Source organism: Miniopterus schreibersii, assembly GCF_964146895.1.
Source record: "Miniopterus schreibersii genome assembly, chromosome: 11".
In the NCBI taxonomy this organism is placed as follows: domain Eukaryota; kingdom Metazoa; phylum Chordata; class Mammalia; order Chiroptera; family Miniopteridae; genus Miniopterus; species Miniopterus schreibersii.
In genome coordinates, this window is record NC_138111.1 from 25,667,185 (window position 1) to 25,685,376 (window position 18,192).

General features: G+C 51.3%; 1 protein-coding gene across 1 annotated transcript in view; it reads left to right on the plus strand.

Moving 5' to 3' along the window:
• SHB (SH2 domain containing adaptor protein B) overlaps positions 1-18,192 on the plus strand; it is a 124,277-nt gene that overhangs the window by 77,454 nt on the left and 28,631 nt on the right. Inside the window, exons 3-4 of the mRNA XM_081150972.1 lie at positions 316-531; positions 15,725-15,896. Coding sequence (XP_081007098.1) covers positions 316-531; positions 15,725-15,896 — 388 coding nt within the window. The remainder of the gene's footprint in view (positions 1-315; positions 532-15,724; positions 15,897-18,192) is intronic.

Below are 18,192 nucleotides of genomic sequence, written 5' to 3' on the forward strand. Positions count from 1 at the left end.
GGACATCGTGTGCATGTCGGGCCTTGCCCTTGAGACTGCAGTGAACCAGCGGATGGAGGCAGTGGGCCTTCTGCCTCTCTCAGTACCTAGAGCCTGAGATCTTTGTGAGGAAGCCTTGCCTGGTGAGAGCAGAGATGCCGTCTCCAAGGGCTAGGAGGAGAGATTGAGCACAGAAAGGGGGACTGTTCCTATACAGTCCTCACCTCCTTGGCTGGCAGCTCAGAACTCCTGTGGGTGTGTCACCTGGCAGATCCCAGGTGAGGAAATGCTGTTTCAATTCTGTGACACCTCTGCTTCCTTTTTTTTTGCCTGCAGAATTTCAGAGGCAGGAAAGTGTCCGGTCCCAGCACAAAGGCATCCAGTTATATGATACCCCTTACGAACCCGAGGGCCAAAGCTTCGATTCGGACTCAGAGAGTGCAGTCAGCCCCCGACTGCGGGAGAGCAAGCTGCCCCAGGATGACGACAGGCCCGCCGATGAGTACGACCAGCCGTGGGAGTGGAACCGGGTCACCATCCCAGCTCTGGCAGGTAAGGAGCCAGTGGCCCTGCTCAGAGGCAGCCACTGACCCACCCTGGACACTCACCTTCGGCAATGGTTGGTCCCTATCTGCTCAGGTAAACCAAGGGCTGCATTGGATAATCCAGTCCTTTCTTCTAGTACAGCTGAGTCCCTCAAAAATGAGGGTCCTGGAAAGAAAGGAGGCCAGGTCAAGGGGAAATCCTGGGTCTCAGTTCCAGTCTCCCCAGTCTTCATAGACGGCCCAGATAATCTCATTATCTGACTGTCTTGGTCCTGTTGGTAATGCTCTAGCTCACTGAAGCCAAGATTTCAGACTTCAGAAGGAACTTTCTTAGAAACTAAAACAAAACCAATCTGCATTGCATCTCCTGTTGGGCCCGAGGGAGCCCAATGCCTCCACCTAGTTGTGTGGCTGCCCTAGGCCTGTATGCATCCAGGGCTGCTCTGTGTCCTGTTCCAGCTTTAGCATGAACCTGTTCACAGAGCAAAACCACGGGCATATCCTGACCTCAGGGGCTGGCCCTTGCCCTGGCAAGAGCCCCCTGAGTGACTCAGGTGCCTCCCCTCCACCCTACTCCAAGACTGGCTTTCTAGAATCCAGTACCTGTCACGGTACTAAACTGTTCCATAGCCTTTTGGAATACAGTCTGACACATGCGCCAAGGTCCTGAGCTTGTTCACACCATTTGATTCTAATTGCAGTCCATAGGATTCATGCCTAGGTTATGATCTAAAATTCAGAAAAGGCATCACTCAGGATCATCAAAGATAAGGAACAACCTGAATACCTAGCAGATAGAGACTGACTAAATGGAATATTGTGCAGCCACTAAAAAGTGCTGTTGACAAAGTCTATAACAACCTAAGGAAATGTTTTTGTTTAATGTTAAGAGGTGAGAAGCCAGACACAAAAAAATATTTTATGCATTTAAAAACTTAGGCATGTGAAACAAAGACATCAAATGACTAATTTAATTCTTACCACATTAAAGGTCATAAAGGGAGTGTTTACATTTTTAATTTCCTTAAAATTCCTATTGCCTGAAATCTCTCTTTTTCATGCACAACTAGACCTTTCCTCCCTTTCTGGCCCCGAACAGTGGGGCCTCTGCCTTACCCACAATCCCGATCCCCTCAATTGATGTTCTGGTTGTTCCAGCACATACTACTCACAGTTCCCTGGATGTAGTGCTCTGTGCACATCCCATTCCTTCTACCTATATGCCTTTCCCTCCTGTATCTTACCTGGAAAAATCCTGAGCCTCCGTTGGGGTCCAGCTCAAATGTCGCCATCTCTGTGAGCCTTTCCTGGCACAGCCATGTACCCCGTGGGCTTCTTTACTGCCTCTCTGGGCCTGGCGAGCTTCCTGCACTTATCCCTGGTGAACATTTCTCTCACTATGTAGAGTTCATTGTGTGGGTTCTGGTCTCGCCTGCCAGGCTGTGAGCGCTTGGCTGAGAGCCAGTAGTGAGAGTAGTCATGTGGCTGGAGGTCCTTGGTCATCTCAGGTTCTCCCATGCATTTTGCGGCCTCTTCCCGTGGCACAAGGGAATCCGAGGACTGTCCCTGTCCCCTAGCATAGCTAATAAGGGGCAAGACTCCTCCTGGATGTGAGAGGAGCCAGAATGGAGCCAGTGCTGTCCAAGAACTTGCTCTTTACAAACACCAGTTTGATTAAAGGGCTAAAGGAGCTCATGTGACAACTCTGCCAGATACCAAGGGCCCGTGGCATGAGTTAGCATTGCAGACAGGTGTAGGGTCTTACCTCCACCCCTCTCCTGGACTGAGCACCTGCAGGTCACTCAAGGGCTATCCTGCCTTTGATGCTCTAGTCTAGTCTGGCACCGTGCTGCCCAAAATGTGGTCCCCGGACCAGCTACTGGTGAGAAACATAGGGTCTTGGGTCCCATCCCAGACCTGCAGAGTTAGAATCTGTTTTAACAAGACCACCAGGTGATTCATGTGCACATTCAAGTGAAAAGCGCTTGCCCTACTGGACACACACCATCTCTTCAGAAGGCTCTCAGGCCAGCATGTGCCCACTTCTGCCCAAAGATGGTTTCAGGACTTATGTACATTTGGTTTTTCACAAAGGATCACAAGGCCTCTGAATAAGTTTCTTTGAGTCACAAGTATCCATTCTGGACTTGGTTGTGTGTCACCGAGTTGTATCACAAGTGTTATTATAGGTCAATAGAAGACAGACTCAGAACCACAGCCCCGTCTGTGTCCAGGGAGTCACTTATCTCCGTGTGAACTGCTCCGGAGCATGTCTGGTTGTACTTTTCCCAAGAAGCTTTTGGCTCAGGTCTGATTTCTGGGGCACAGAAGGAAGCTGTTTCCCTCGGGCTGCAGGGATGCCGTGAGTACTGCCTTTAGTCATGTCTGGGTCCTTCCCCAAGTGTGTGGACAGAGCCTGTCCAGTGCAGCCTTGGTAGGTGAAGAGCAACTCCTATTTTCAGCCCAGAATGGAGATGGAGTGAGAGGAGATAGGCCACCTGTCGAGTAATGAGGATGAGTTGCAACAGCTCGACTGGCTTGATTGCTAAAGTGCTGCCACGGTCCCATTTGTAAACCCAGAAGTGTGGCTGCTCCCGAGTGAAGGATGTTCCCGGCTGGGTGAGCAGAGTGTGTGTGGGGGGGGAGGGGGGGGGAGCAAGTCATTGGTGTTGTTAGGGAGCAAGGCAAGTGCTTGGCTAGGCCCTGTCCCCCTTATTACAAAACCTACTCAAAACACCCCACACAGATTTTCTGAACTCTCGGGAGCTCTGTGATGGGTTGTGGCAACCTGGGGTGCAGGATCCTTAGCTGGGGAACATCTGTGAGGGATAAAGTTGCCTGGACAAAATCATTACCGCCTCTTTCCAAGCCTTGTATTCTTTGATTCTGCATGTTTAGCCTGAATGAGGGAACCTGATTAGTGTTGTCAAATCTCCAAAAGGTGTGGAGTATGAGGGACCCCCAAAGGACAGAGCTGGGCCCACCAAGGAGGAGACAGGGATTTAGGGTCCAGGAGAGTAGTAAGAATTTTAGTTACACCTGAAAGTATATAACGAGCTGGGAACTTGCAAGCAGAAGTTTACCTGAGTCAGGGTGGATGCCGAGGGCTTTGCCAGCAGCAGGAGGCCAGCCTGTGTCACCTCCAGGGATGCTGCTGAGCTGCGTCCATCAGAGACACCCCCTCTCCCCTGCATGCTGGTCAGAGATCCAGAGAAGGCAAGGCCTCTGAATTATCTCCATGATTCAGCCTGTGAAGCAGAAGTGCTTCCCGCCCTTCTGTCCTGCTTTGCATTTGTGAAAAGAGACCCTTCTCAAAGGGGCTTTGGCAGTCTCCACAGATGTAGTCCTCTGGGCCAGCAGCTCCAGACCAGCCTTTATGGAAGCAGAGCCGTTCGGTCTCAGCCAGACTCTGGTGGCTGCAGCCTTGGGAAGGCTCCATTATCACTCCCTGTTCTCGTGAAAACAGCTATTGCAGGGTGTGAGGCAGCCTTAGCTTCACAAACACAAGTGGTCCCAGGTGTTGCTGATGCTGTTGATCTGGGGACCTTACTTTGAAAGGTCTTTCCTGCCGGCCCTGAAAGTCTTCCTTTTTCTCGGAGTTCTGTGGCCAGCTGAGTGAGAAACACCACAAGCTCTCACAAAATTCTGAGCCTTCATTGCCTGCTCTCTCCCTCCAGGAAGCTGAGTGTGGCCTCAGCCAGAACACCCACCCCCACTGTAACCCGCCCAGTGGGCCCCATTCCGCTTGCGCGACCTTTGTTGATCCCAACCCCCAGGACAGATGCCCGGTCAGGTTTTCACCCACAGGCTGCCACCTCACCATCCACAGAGAGGTGGTGTGGCTTCCATCAACCTGACAACCCCCTTCCCACCTGGCAGAGACACCTCACTCCAGAGCTGGCTAGACTCAGTTCCTACCCTGCTTCACTCACCCACTGAGAGTCTTTACGGCAGCAAATTGTGAGACTGGCCAGGTGGGTCTAGAAATGGCTTTCCTGCGGGCCCACAGCCCCAGGCCCCCAAGGGCTCTGTGGAGCTCCCTGCCCAGTGTGGGGCAGGAGAAGCAGCCTCGGGGAATTCTACATTGTCTCAGGGTGGTGCTGGCTGGTGTGAGGGTCTGCCTCTCGGCAAAGATAGAAGATAGACCTATTACTCGGTGCTGAACATAGTTATTTGGGATACTTGTCTGTCTTCCCCACTAGCTCCTTTGTTGGGTTCCTCTGCCCTAGAAAACTCAGGACAGTGTCTTGCATCTCAGGAGTCAATGGGACAGTAAGAATCAGACAATCCCATGTTCACACACAGGTTCACCACTCACCACCTGTGGGACCTCAGACAGGTTCTGCAATCTCCTGAGTCTTAGTTTCCCCATCTGTAAAATGGGGATAGTCACAACCCTTGCCACACTGGATCTCTGTGATGATCAAGGGAAAAGATCTGAATGAAAAGACTTTGTAAGCCCTAAAGGGTCACACTTGAGAGAATGGTTATTGGTGTTCAGGGAAGGCTTGCTGTATTAAATAAAATTTAATTTAATATTAAAACAGTACTACTGCATAAAGAGGTACTTAGAGGGCACAGAGGACCCATTTACAAAGCTCATTCCATTATGCCTGGCAATGAGATGCATAGATGGTGTGGAAAACAACGTTACTGTAGGAAATCCTAAATCTCAATTCCAGCAATACTTCCAACCACGAGCCACCTGGGTCTTCCATTCTTTATTCACTGGTCCCTGGGTGTAACAGGGTCCTCTGCCCCTTCCCCATTCAGCTGTAACTCAGTTATGGATCAGTTAGTTTGCCCAGAGCGTTTGTTAGAATCACTTGGAAGAAGTATTAACCAGATTTCTGGGTCCCACCCCCAGAGTTCCTGGTTCAGTAGGTTCCAGGGATGAGGCATGAGAATTTGCTAGTCTAAGAAAGGTCCCAGGTGTTGCTGATGCTGCTGATCTGGGGACCTTACTTTGAGAACCTAGAACATACTCAAGTACGTACTGTGTTAGGTGCTGGGGTCAGGGTGAAGTTAGGGAGGGGAGGTCACAGCTTGGGTTGGCTGGTATCAATGTCACCTCCTCCAAGAAGTCTCCCCTGACATGACCAGTCCCTTCCCCACCCCTCATTCCAGGTTGGGCTGTGACCCTTCTGTGCTGCTACCACATCCTGTATGGGTATGCATTGTTTTATTCTGGAACAGTCAGATACACCCTTGTCATTGTCAGCTTAGGGGCTGGGGTGCTAATGCTGTTGTTCCCCCCTTAGCCAGGCACCCTCTTGAGTTTTGACACCTTCCCAGCCTCATCAAGTGAGGCTAAAAGGGTAAAGAAAAGGAAAGTAAGAACCCAGGTATGTCTATTTCCTAAATAATTGTGAGTCATCTCTGAGCCAGCTCAGTTGGCTAATTTAAATTTATGCTATTAAGGTAAGGGGGGGATGAGGGGAGGGCAGAGTATTAACACTAAGTGAACACCAATTATGAAGCTGGCATGGGTTAACCCTAGGAAGCCCTTTAACATGGGTGTGGTTTCATTGTCATTACACAGATGACAATACTCTGGCTCAGAAAGGGTGAGCAGCTGGCCCACAGCCACACAGCCAATGAACTTGGTCAGTCTGACTGCAAAGGCTTCCTCTCCACTGCTGCATCGACACCTCGAGTGTGGAAAGGGCAGGTCTGAACAGTCCCTTTACCTTGTGCTGGTGTGAGGTGGCTTGGCTTGTTGAGGCAGAAGCAGTTGTACCCACTCCGTGACTTGTCACTATCACAGTCAAACACAAGTGCTCCAAAGCCGGTTGTGCTGACGTGTGCGGCGGGCACTGCTCCAGGCTCGCTGTTCCCACTGAGCCTGTGACTCATCCCCTGGCACTCAGAAGAAATAGGCTCAGCCTCTGCAGAAGGTTCCTCAGGGAATCGTAGACCTGCCACCCTCACCTGGTGCACCCGGCGAATACCACCTCCTCCACCATTGGCCCCACTTGGGCTCCCATGATGCTTCCTGCCTCCTGCACAACTTCCCAGAGTGCCTTGGGCCTGCAAGGAAATTAACAATTGTGTTTGTACCAGGAGCTTTTTGCTATGTACTAATCAGTAACAGTTGTAATTAATATTTAACACGTGTGAACAGCAGGTCTGCAGAGAAAAGCAGGGTTTAAATGGGAGAGCTGGGATCACTTGTTTCCTTTGGCTAATATGTTACTGAGGGACAGGTTTTTCCAGTTGGCTTTTCTGTTTGACTTATGAATGAATTCATTTAGTAACCAAAAAAAAAAAAAAAAGAAAGAAAGAAAAGAGAAACACTAGCGTTTAATAGCTTTGATTCATCTGCTAATTATACTGATAGATAGAAATGTTCCTTTAAGTGCCTTTGTCTCCTTTGTGGGGGAAAAAACAAAGATTTGATAGAATGTCTTTGCTCTTCTGTTTGGCAGATCAGAGATCTTCATGTGGATAGAGATTTTTAAGCTCCATGAGGTCAGAAACTCTGCCTCCTTGTTCACATCTGGGTCCCCACCTAGATCAATGCCTGGCACTCACTGAACACGCGCTTATTTGTTAAGTTATTGAATAATTCAGGTCTCAGGGAAAACAACCCCAAGTTCTCTTGAGGATGCTATAATCATAATGATGTGGTCTGCTCACATAGAGATGGTTTGTTTTCATATCATTCTTTTATGCTGTATATCTGTCTTCTCTCAAAACAAGGCTGGGGGACTTGCACTTGGACGGGCATTTTTGAGTGGCTGTTGACTGCTGAGGTTGCTGCCCCTGGTCTGCACTCCCAGGGAGAGAGGATGTCCCTGCCTGTCTGAGGATTGCCTACGCATCCGGATGCCACATTGGGGATGGGGAGACTGGTGTGCCAGTGGATGGCAGGCAGAGAGCCATGCACCTGGCTTGTCCCCTCCTGTCTCTCCTGCCTTCCCTCGCTGCCATCTGTGGAGGGGCAACAGCAGAAACATATAAACAGATGGGCTGGGGCTTTGGGGCTCCTTGACAGGAAAATTCGTTTCCACAAATGCCCACCCTGCTCCCTGCAGGTCCTCTGAGGCTTGTGGGTGGGGGAAAAGCCCCTTTCTCAGGCCCCAGAATTCTAAGTGTCTGTGGGTGAGTGCAGATGGAAGTGTTGGGGGACAGCATCAGTCGCTAGCAGGCTATCTCTGTCTGAAGGTGAGCCCGACACAAAACTGGCAGTGTACACACGATTTCAAGTGCCAGGGGGTCTAGATTTTAAGCCCTGTGTTGCCACTTGCTAGTGGGGTGACCTGAGCAGGTTGCTTCTGTTTCCTCGTGTGTAAAATGGAGTGACAATAAGTGCCGAGTCCAGGGGCACAGCAAGTGCCCAGTGATGCTGGCTTTTGGTATCACTGTTGTTCCTCTGTTGTTTTGAGAATGTTACGCTGCAGACAGGATTTGAGCTCATTAGAGGCCTCTGGCATTCAAAAGACCTGGGTTCAAGTCCAAGTTCAAGTCAAGCTGTTGACTTGGGGAAGTCAGTCTCTTTTCCAGCCCTCCTTTTCTCATCTTTAAAGTGAATTATGACCATAAGAATTGCTTGCTTCAGCAGGTAGAGGCCTCTGTGTTGGGTCATTTAATCATTTTCATCAGGATTTTTCTTTACATTTCCCGTAGCCAAGCAGCTGCCTTTGGGACGGGATCTTTTCACCAGGCAGTGGGTCCATGTTTCCTATGGGGGCACAGAATAAGAGGATGAGGGCATGGCTCCTTGTGCCAGACCCCCCTTCCCCAGCCCAGGCTTGGCTCTACTTGCATGGACTGTGTTCTTGGAACCAGGGCGGCGTCCTGGCACCTGCCCCACAGCCTTCCCGATGCCCTGCTTTGTGGAGAGTCACCGCTGCCTCCCCTCACAATGAGGACCTCTGTTCTTGGGCACCGCCCACAAGATGTGGCAGCGTGGTGCCCTGGGGCCTGCATGTGTCTGCGAGGTGAACACAGAAGTCTCTTGTTGGCAATCCTGGAAATGCAAACTGAACATTTGCTAAGCCACATGTTGTCTTACAGCCTACCTGGCAATACAACTGTCACTCACGGGGCGGGTGGGGGAGATGGGAAAGGGGAGCTTCACCTCTCTGGGCCTTAGTTTCTCCGTCTGCAAACTGGGAATTCTAATACTTGTAGATGATGTAGAGCATATGTGTAGCAAGTTGAAGCAGCAGAGGACCATTGTCACAGGAACAGCCTTAGACAACTGCGAGTGCTTTGTGCAGTGTTGTGAAAGCTTATGGTGTTTCCATAGACTTTAGGGCTGGCTCAGGTGGTCTAGCTCACCTCTCCACACCAAAGCACTGTCTCCCTTCTTGCCTCCTCTGTACCTCTCCACCCCTGCCCTCCCCACTTTCCCCCCACACAGACACAGCAGGACTGTGGCCTGGCTGTCAGCAGAGTGGAGGGACTGGCACCAAGGATTGTGCAGAAGGGGTGGCCTTGGGCACTCAGACTGTTGTCTTTGTCCTTGTGTTCTCAGAATAACAGGACGTCCATGAACAGACACAGGCTGGAACGCTATCCAGGCCCCTCCTGTCAGTCCCATATGGTTTGCAAACATGGCCCGTATTAATTTCCGTCTCATCCACAGAGGGCCTAAGGAAACCTCCTCAGTGGACTGAGAGCTCCTTTCAGGTTGCTCTTGCATAATGTCTTGTTTCCAATCATTCCCAATCTTCACTGCCTCTGCATCAGGGACTCTGTCCTGTACTGGAGGCCTGGGAGAGTCGGAGACTCCAGGCCAGCCAGGAAGAAGCAGCCACTGAACTTAGAGTACCTTGTAGGCTTCACCTGGGGCCCACGACCCTGGCCCCACTGTGCTTCCTTCTAGTTCCCTTCGAAAGGCCCTTCTTCTCACAGGCCACCATCCACACCCTTGGTCAGCCGGGAATACTGGAGGACATTTGGCAGAATGTGGACTCTCCTCTACCTGCCCCTCCCTAGGGAAAAGCACTTCTGGGGCACCCTCAGATGAAGGAAGGCCGCCCAGGTCTTCAATCCCAAAGCAGAGGGGTCAAGGGCTGGGGTCCAGGGCCCACTCCCTTGCGTGGCACCTGCTCCTGACAGCTTGGGCAGATTGCTTGTAAAAGGCCTCATTTGTAAAAACATGGACAAAGTGGCACCTGCCCACCTGGGTTCACTGTGAGAGTCAGAGGAGAATGCCATATCAGGTCCTCACATGTGCCTGCCCATGCACAGAAAGCACTCAGTAAAGGTTAGGCCGTTTTTCAAAACTTTTAAAGTAATTTGAGGCTGGATGGAGGTTTTATGGTCCTGCTGACCTGGGTGGAGATTCATTCACTCAGCAGATATTGAGCATCTACGGTATATACATCAGGTACTGTTCTAGGCATTGGGGATTCAGCTGTGAACAAAACAGATCACATTCTGTCCTCTTGGAGCTTCCCCTTAGACAGGAATTCCAGCAGAGGTTGAGGGAGGGTGACTTCCAATACAAGGTCCCTTATCCTCTTGCGCACATGAAGGGGAGCTGTTCTGAGCATGGGTGCAGCTATGGGGAGGGGGACCACCATGTACAGGGAGCCTGCCTGGGCTTTGGGACATTGTCTGTTACTAACCACCTCCACAATCCTTTATGCTCTGGGTATTGTCGGCCCTATTTTACAAAACAGGCAGCTTTGGCTCAAGAGAGTTTTAGAAACTTGCCCCAAGTCACAGTAATTAATGGCAAGGCAGAATTCAAACCTGGGTCTTCCTAACTCAAAAGCTCACACCCTTTCCATGATGCTGAGCCACTGCAGTTCTTCCAGTGCCTGGCCTTTCTTTGGAGCTGGCTGTGTGATGGGTGTGGGGAGGTTCAGAGGAGCTGAGGCACGATGCCCCATCTCCGTTGGGTTCTGAGAAGACACCTCCATACTGCACTGTCCTAGAGACGGGTGGGATCAGACCAAGGCAGGGCCCAAAAGAGGAGAAAGGAATTCCATGCGGGGGTCTAGGGCAATACTTGCCCCACGAGGCAGCGTTGGAGCAGAACTTGGAAGAATGCTGGGACTTTTTTACACAGATAGTGAAGAAACGTTTCTAGAGGGCAGGCACAGACAATGCCTAGAGGCAGAAAGGCTGGTGATGGATTTGGGGACTGGCCATTCCTGTGACTGGAGCTTTGGGCTAGATGTGAAGCCCAGAGGGGTTTTGTAGGAGAAAATGTATCCGAGTCAAGTTGGCATCAAGTCACTGAGGACCTCGAGCACCAGAGTGAGGAGTCTGCCCTCCGTCCTGAGCACTGGGAGCCAGCGAGGGTCGGTGAGCCCAGCAGAGCTGTGCTTTAGAGGCCCATCGGCTTTTTGGAACTTGTCCTCTGGCCAGCCCTAAACCATAAACAGAAAGGACCTGGACCCGGAAGGACACATTTACTTCATCTAAGCAAACATTTACTAAACACTGTCTGCATGCCAAGCCCTGCGTTAGGTTTAGGGACAGACAAGGCAGGAGAGGGAAAGAAGTAAAATGAGTGCCAGGTGCTCCCCCCCAGCACCTGCGCTGTGTCGTGGAAACACCTTGCTGACCCGCTATTTCAAGCCAGGACTCGCCCGTGCCGCCGGCTACTTTGGTCAGCAAGGTGTTTAAAATTACTTAAATTAATGTAAGTGCAGACACAAGTTATCTATCTCATGACCAGTCAGCAAGGTGTTAATGGATGAGGTCTGTTATCAGACTAGAACTTTTGGAAGAACATTTCAGGCATCACAGAGGGGCCTTTTCACCTGCCCTGGAGAAAAAGGCTGGTGGAGCCTGTCACCGAGGCTTCTGCCACCGCCGAGGGGGTCTGGTCCTGCCCATCTCAGTCTCCCCACCCTCCCAGAGAACTCTGACTTCCACTTGTAATTGCCTAAAGGTGGAATTAATTAGGTCCTGTCATTCTAAGGGCTCTGCAGGGGTGGCATATTTTTTTCTCTAAATGCACATATTCTTTTGAAGGCTGTGTCTTCCTTTATCTTTTGCAGAAAATCACTAAATTAAAAGAATTGCCATTTTAAATTGCAGATTAAAGAGAAACTTAATTAGAAGAAATGAAGGCAGTTTGGAGCTTTTGTTCTTAACATGTGGGGTTTTTTTTCTTTTGCTCCTGAATCGCTGCACTTGGAGTTTGTATATTTTTATTTTAGGTGAAATGATTTCCCTAATTAAGCCTGTCGTTCATCACCACCTGTTCTCTCTAAAATATATGGCTATGTTATTAAGCGTGCAAGTGAATGTATAAATTAATTCAGCAGGGAATTAGTGTTGACTGGGATGTTATTAGGTTTCATCCAATTTATCTGGTAAGAAAACTGATATTTTTCCCCAATAAAGTGAAACAGCAGCTTATTAAGTTTTTTCAGTCTTTTGTTGAGCACTTGTTTTGTTGCAGGCATGTGCTAGGCAGGGGGGTAGGGGCAAATGTGGTACAGCCCCTGCCCTTGAGGGGCTCATGGGGAGCCAGGCAGGGAAGCCAGCAGGGAAACTGGCAATTAGGATACCATAGGCTGAAATCAAGGTTAGTCTCGAGAGGGGCTGAGGTCAGGGGATACTTCCTAGAAGAGGTGACCCCTGAAGGGCAGGTACAATCAGTCTGTGGAGAGGTTGGCAGAGTGGGCTAGAGGGGCATGCCATGATAATTCAGACAGAGGATAGGGCCTGGAGGAGGCACGGTAAGATCCTAGGCTGGACAGTTAGCTAGGTTGCTGGCAGTTCTGAAGAGCTTGGGTTTCTTCCCCAATCCATGCTTCATGCTTCATGCCTCTCTTCTCACCTTCTGTGCCAGGAGATGTGTAGGGGGAATTTATATTGGCAGAAATACTTAAGTTCTGATTTTAGCCAGTGGAGCCCCAGGTTGTCAGAGGTGAAATGCCTTACAATTCATATGGTCTCTCCCCCTCCTCCACTTGTGGGAAAACTAAGCCTCCAACCTTATTCTCACCTAGACCCTCCCCACACCATGCCCCTTAGCTTGCTGCCTCCTCTCTGTTCCTGACAACCAGAAATTGAGCAGAGGGAAGGGGAGGCATCGTGGAGGAGCACAGGACAGTCCCATGCCCCATGCTCCCATCTCCTGCTGTGCCCAGGTCTCCATCTCAATGGGGCATCACACAGAGTTCTTCCCTGTTGTCACCTCCTACATTCCTCCCATCATTGAGGGATCTGGCCTTCATCGCCTTCCCTAATTGGTCTCCCTGTCTCCAGGGTTGCCCCAAACCCACCCTCTATCAGTAGTCAGAGAGGACTCTAAAACCCAGTCTGAGAATGGAATTTCTTGATTCAATCCATCCATAGGATCAAGTCCTAGCTGTTTAGAAAGGGGCTCTCTGACGAGGCACTTACTTGTCTACCTGGTCCCAGTGCTCTCCCCTGCCCACTGTCAGCCTTCCAGGGCTCTGCAAGGTAGGTGGCTCAGGTCAGAACCTGCTTCACCTCTTCCTAACCCCCTCCTCTGCCTCAAAAAAAAAAAATACCTCATTTCATGCTGGTGTGTTTCAGCAGGAGCCCTGGTGGGAAAGCCTGGCTGCTGGGAAGCCAGGGAGAAGCCCATGGTGACATGTGTGCCAAGGCACTAGCTCTGGGCTTCACCCCCTCACACCCTCTATGAAAGCCCAGCTCATGAGCCAGATGGAAGAGGGCTTTCTCATACACGCAACCCCAGGACTTGTTCCTTAGAAGGGCCTTGAGGTCATTGCTGTCTTATATGTCCCTATTGTTGGACACCGCACAGAACTGTGGACAGAGAGGAGGGCAGGCGTCCCAGCACTCCTCACTCTGTCCCTGCTCCATGCTGCCAGTCCTGACATCCAGGCTGCTCACGAAGACTGGAGTTTTCTGGGGGTTTTCCCATCCTGGTTAGTCCAATGCTCAGGCCAGAAGCCTGTTGTCTCCTCTTTTTCTCACGCTCCATACTGAATACAGGGACAGGTCCTGTGTCCCTGCCTGCATCTGACCACTCACTGTCACGTCCATGCACGGCTCCAAGGCCAGCCCGTTCTGCAATACCTTCCTCTCCCTGTGCTCCCCTCCATCTCTCTCTCTTTTTTTAAAATAAACTCTTTTAAAGAACAATTTTAGGTTCAGAGCAAAATTGAACAGAAAGTACAGAGAGTTCCCATAAACCCTTGCCCTCTATCTCTTTTCAGTATTGCAATCCTGTTATAAAAGGTGCCAGGTTAAAACCTTCTCCATCATAACATCAGAATGGCTCTCCTTTCCTCTCAGAATAAAACCAAAGTCCTTCCCAAGGCCCACAAAGCCCAGCTTCCTCCCACTCACCTCCTCCCACCCCCACTACCCTCCAGTCGCCCCGGGCTGTGTTGTTTCTCCAACACCCAGGCATGTTCCCACCTCAGGGCCCTTGAACTTGCTCTTCCCTCTGCCTGGAATGTCCTTTCTTCCGGCAGATGTCCACATGGCTCGTCCCTCCTTTCCTTCAGGAATTTATTCAGGTGTCACCTTTCGAGAGGCCTTCCCTGCCCCGCTTTCATTTCTCCACAGCACTTACCACCAGCTGGTGTGCTGTGGCTCTGACTGACTTTGTTTACTGTCTGTCTCTCCTCACTTGGGCTCTGAGCTCCACAGGCAGGGATGGCTCTGTTTTGCTCACTGCTTTTTTCCCAGCCCCGAACTGTGTTTGGCCCGTGTGCATGAGTGTTTAGAAGTGAGATAGGTGAATGGATGGCCTGCTGGGCCCCACTGCAGTCTGAAGGTGACCACATACACGTGGGTCCGACATGTCTGGCAGGAATCTCCCTGCCGTTTTCCTTAGTGGCTGATAGAGTGTTTGGAGGGATAGAGGTGCTCGCAGACCTGATGCAGGGTTTTGTCTCAGTCATAGAACAGGTTCATTCCCATCCTCAGTCCTCATAGACAGCAGTCACCACAGACAGGCTGGGTTTTCCCACCACCTTCTGTGAATGTGAGGTTGATGGCTGTATGTCCGGCTGGGGTCAGAGGACGGCTCGCCACATCTGTGCTTGGAGGGGAGGGAGATGTGTCGCTTGGCCGAAGATGTATGTGTTGGCCGGCAGCTGGACATGGCTTTGGGAGCCTTATTTTGCAGGCCCCGGCCCGGTTTACTCAGCATCTGCATGTACCGGGCCCTTAGGATGGATTCCCTCATCGGGTGGTCACAGCAGCCTGGTGACTGAGGAAATGGGGCCTCAGAGAGGTTAACTAACTTAGCCAAGGCTCCCAGCCAGCTAGGGCAGGCTTAGGAGAGGAGAGGAGCTCAGGTTGATTCAGTAGCTACATGAGGTGACTAGTACCGTGTCCACATTGAGCAGACATGGTATGAAAAGTAAGTATAATAACACTGAGCACGGACTACACCCAGGCACGCTGCTGAGAGCTCTGTGTGCATCACGTGATGGCAGCCTCACAACAACCCCACGAGGTGGGTGCAGTTCTCATCCCTGGTTTTCAGAGGAGGAAACTGGGGCCCAGAGAGAAACTTGCAAGGTAGACTCTCTGGTCTCCGGGAATATTCCAGCAGCTCCGGTTTCAGCTCAGTGTTTTCTAATCTTTGTGCATTATCTCCAGGGTCCTGCCCTCAAGTGGCATCTTCCCCAAGCCCATGGGAGTGAACGATGTTCCCACAGGCCCAGCAAGGGACAAAAGCATGTGGGAGAGCCTGTCTTCCTATGACAGACATTGTCCGGCCTCACCTGGGGGCTGGTTCCAGGGCAGGGCTGTGTAGGACCCACACAGGGGGCACTGAGTGATTTGGGGGATGCCAAATGACCCTGACTGGAACTGTGTAGGGTTGTCCCAGGAGAAGGGGGACCAGTGTGGCCGGTGCAACCCCAGTTGGGATAGGAAAATGGGAGGAGGAGAGAAGCCACTTGGAGGCAGGTTTCTGGCACAAAATTAGAACTGTCCAGGGGACTGAGCCTCCGCTGCAGTGCCATCCCCACCCACCCACCCCTTGCTGGAGGTTGCAGGGGCCTTCCTGTGGGGATAAGGCTGGGCTCAATGCCTCTGCAGATTTTACCAGCCCACTGAAAGTACCACCTGGCTTTATTTTAGCAGCAGCTTCATGCCCTGTGTTAAGTTCACATCTTTTGAGCCATGTTTGTTCATTGTTTGGAACTCTTCCTCCTACAAATTATAAAGCTCCAGTGAGAACAGTCCATCGACTCTTACCCCTCTGTGCCACCCAGGAACTCCTCAGGCTGAGCTCAGGTAACCATGCACTCTCTCTCTGTCCCCCACAGCCCAGTTCAACGGCAACGAGAAACGACAGTCATCCCCCTCTCCTTCCCGGGACCGGCGGCGCCAGCTTCGAGCTCCCGGAGGGGGCTTCAAGCCCATCAAACATGGGAGCCCCGAGTTCTGTGGGATCCTGGGAGAAAGAGTGGATCCTGCTGTCCCTCTGGAGAAGCAAATGTAAGTTCTCAGGTGCAAAGCCCAACCTCCACTCCTGGTTCATGGCATCACTGCTCTTCCCTTTATTTTTCTTTATCTTGTTTTAAAAATTCACAGACTAAGAAATGTTAGGGCCACAGGGCTCTTTTAGTCTATGCCCTTCCCTACCCTGCCCCTGTGTACAGATGGGCAGGTTGAGGCTCATGGAAGGTCAAGGCCACCATGAGGCCAGTGGCAGAACAGGGTTGGAGCGCGTGTCTCACTCCCAGCCAGGTGCCGCCTCCGTCCACACTGCCTCACCTCCCTTACCTCTGATGACTAGCAAGAGGGACACAGTTCACCCCTTCCTCTTACATCCCAGTGTCTGTTTTCATCATGCAGTAAATGAGGTTTTTGTAGCTATATGTATACTAAATCCTGTCCCCTGATTGTAAATTAGATTTGTTTTCTAGCTTGTGACATTTTTGCCCCACATCTGCTTGGTATTAATTGGGCAAGGCCTCAACACTCTTGATTTGAGTTTTTTCAGCCCTCTTCCTCCTCACTTCTCCCCAGCACTGCCGGTCGGGCCCGTTTCTGCCCTCCCCTTGACAGTGATGACCATCTCCCTTCTCTGCCAGGGTCTGAATGTGTGCAGGTCCCTGCTCTTCTCTGAAACCTTCAGTGTCTCCCCATCACCTCCTGGACAAAGTCCCATATCCCAAGCCTGCTGCTCACTCGGTGAATTGCCCCAGATCGCTTTTGCATTTTCTCAGTGTTCCACACACCTGAACTACAGTGAGCTCCAGGAACATGATAAAGCAGGTCCCGAGTGTTGTGCTGGTACCTTCAGGTGTATCCTTCTCTTAACAAGCAAATGTGTGATAAATGGCTTATCATCCCTATTGCACAGATGAGAAAATCGGGGTTCTAAGAGGGGCAGAGCCTTTGCTAGACTCTCAGGGTTCCAGTGCAGAGGCAGGATTTGAACTCCAGCCCTGTGACTCTCCCCTCACTTCCCTCTCCTCATGCACATTCTTGCCTCCACCCGTAGCACATGCCTGGCACAGAGCAGGCACTCAATCCTCCAAGAGATTAGCTGACACTAAGCTGGTTCTTCGTAAGACTGTTTCATGTGGATCATGAACTATATCAGTCCCCACCCTAGGGATTCTGGTCTCAGCACGGCTGACAGTGCATCCCTCGCAGGAAATGCTGGCCCGGTGAGCAGGATGCAGGGTTTTCCGATGATGTCATGTGCTCGTGTGCCTTTTTAAAGCATGTGCTATCCGCTGGGGAGGCTGCAGCCTGCTCTGTGCCTGCCCTGTGCCTGCTGTACTGAGCACATGGGTGGGGGGATAGCTCACAGCAGGCATTGTGTTCATCATTTCTCATAGCCACGCAGATTGGGTGGCAGGTTTTGCTTATATCTGATCAAACTGTGTACTTTTTAATCAACAAACAATGTGATCCAGAGATGCCAGGAGCTGTTCAGTGTACATCCTGACCCAGGTCTGCCTGGGGTCAGCAGCCCAGCCTACCCTCCTCCCACCCTCTGGCAGAGCTTTCGCCAGGCTGGGGCCCTCAAAGGCAGTTCTGCTCGCTTTCCTGTTCCCGCCTGACAAGGCCCTTGGCCAAGTCCAGAGTCATGGCTGGCTTTCCCTCCCCGTCATCTCTTCTTCCCAGGATTATTCTGGCCTATGAAGTTCCTGACTCATCACCAAGAGGTGCGCTCAAGTAAAATCCCACTTCCATCACAGCCGGTGACCCAGACAGAGAGGATCACCTAATCCCCACCTGGCTGATGATGCCTCAGAGTTTAAGAGGCTCCTCCAAGTCCCAGCCTCTCCTCCGCCCTAGCACAGGGGAGAAGGGGGATGGGGGCTAACACACTGAGGGCTGTTGAGGATGGGCACTCACACATCTGCCTGGGCACCCACACTGCCTGCTGTCCTTCCTGGGACGATGGGAAAGCTGCTCAGGTGCTCAAGGAACAGCCCCATTCCCCGCCGCCTGGAGACAGCCCACAGCCCCTCCATCCTGCGTCATGATTATCATCAGTATATAAACATGTTCTAGTCACAGTTGTTTTTTTTGAATTCTCACATATTGATCTTTAGAGAGAGTGGAAGGGAGGGAGGAGTGGGAGAGAGAAAGAGTAAGACACCTCGATGTGAGAGACACATCGACCGGTTGCCTCCCCCACACACCCCACCGGGGCTGGGGCTCAAACCTGCAACCGAGGTATGTGCCCTTGACCGGGAAGCGAACTCTCGACCCTTTGGTCCATGGGCCGACGCTCTAACCACTGAGCAAAACCAGCCAGGGCACAAACTTT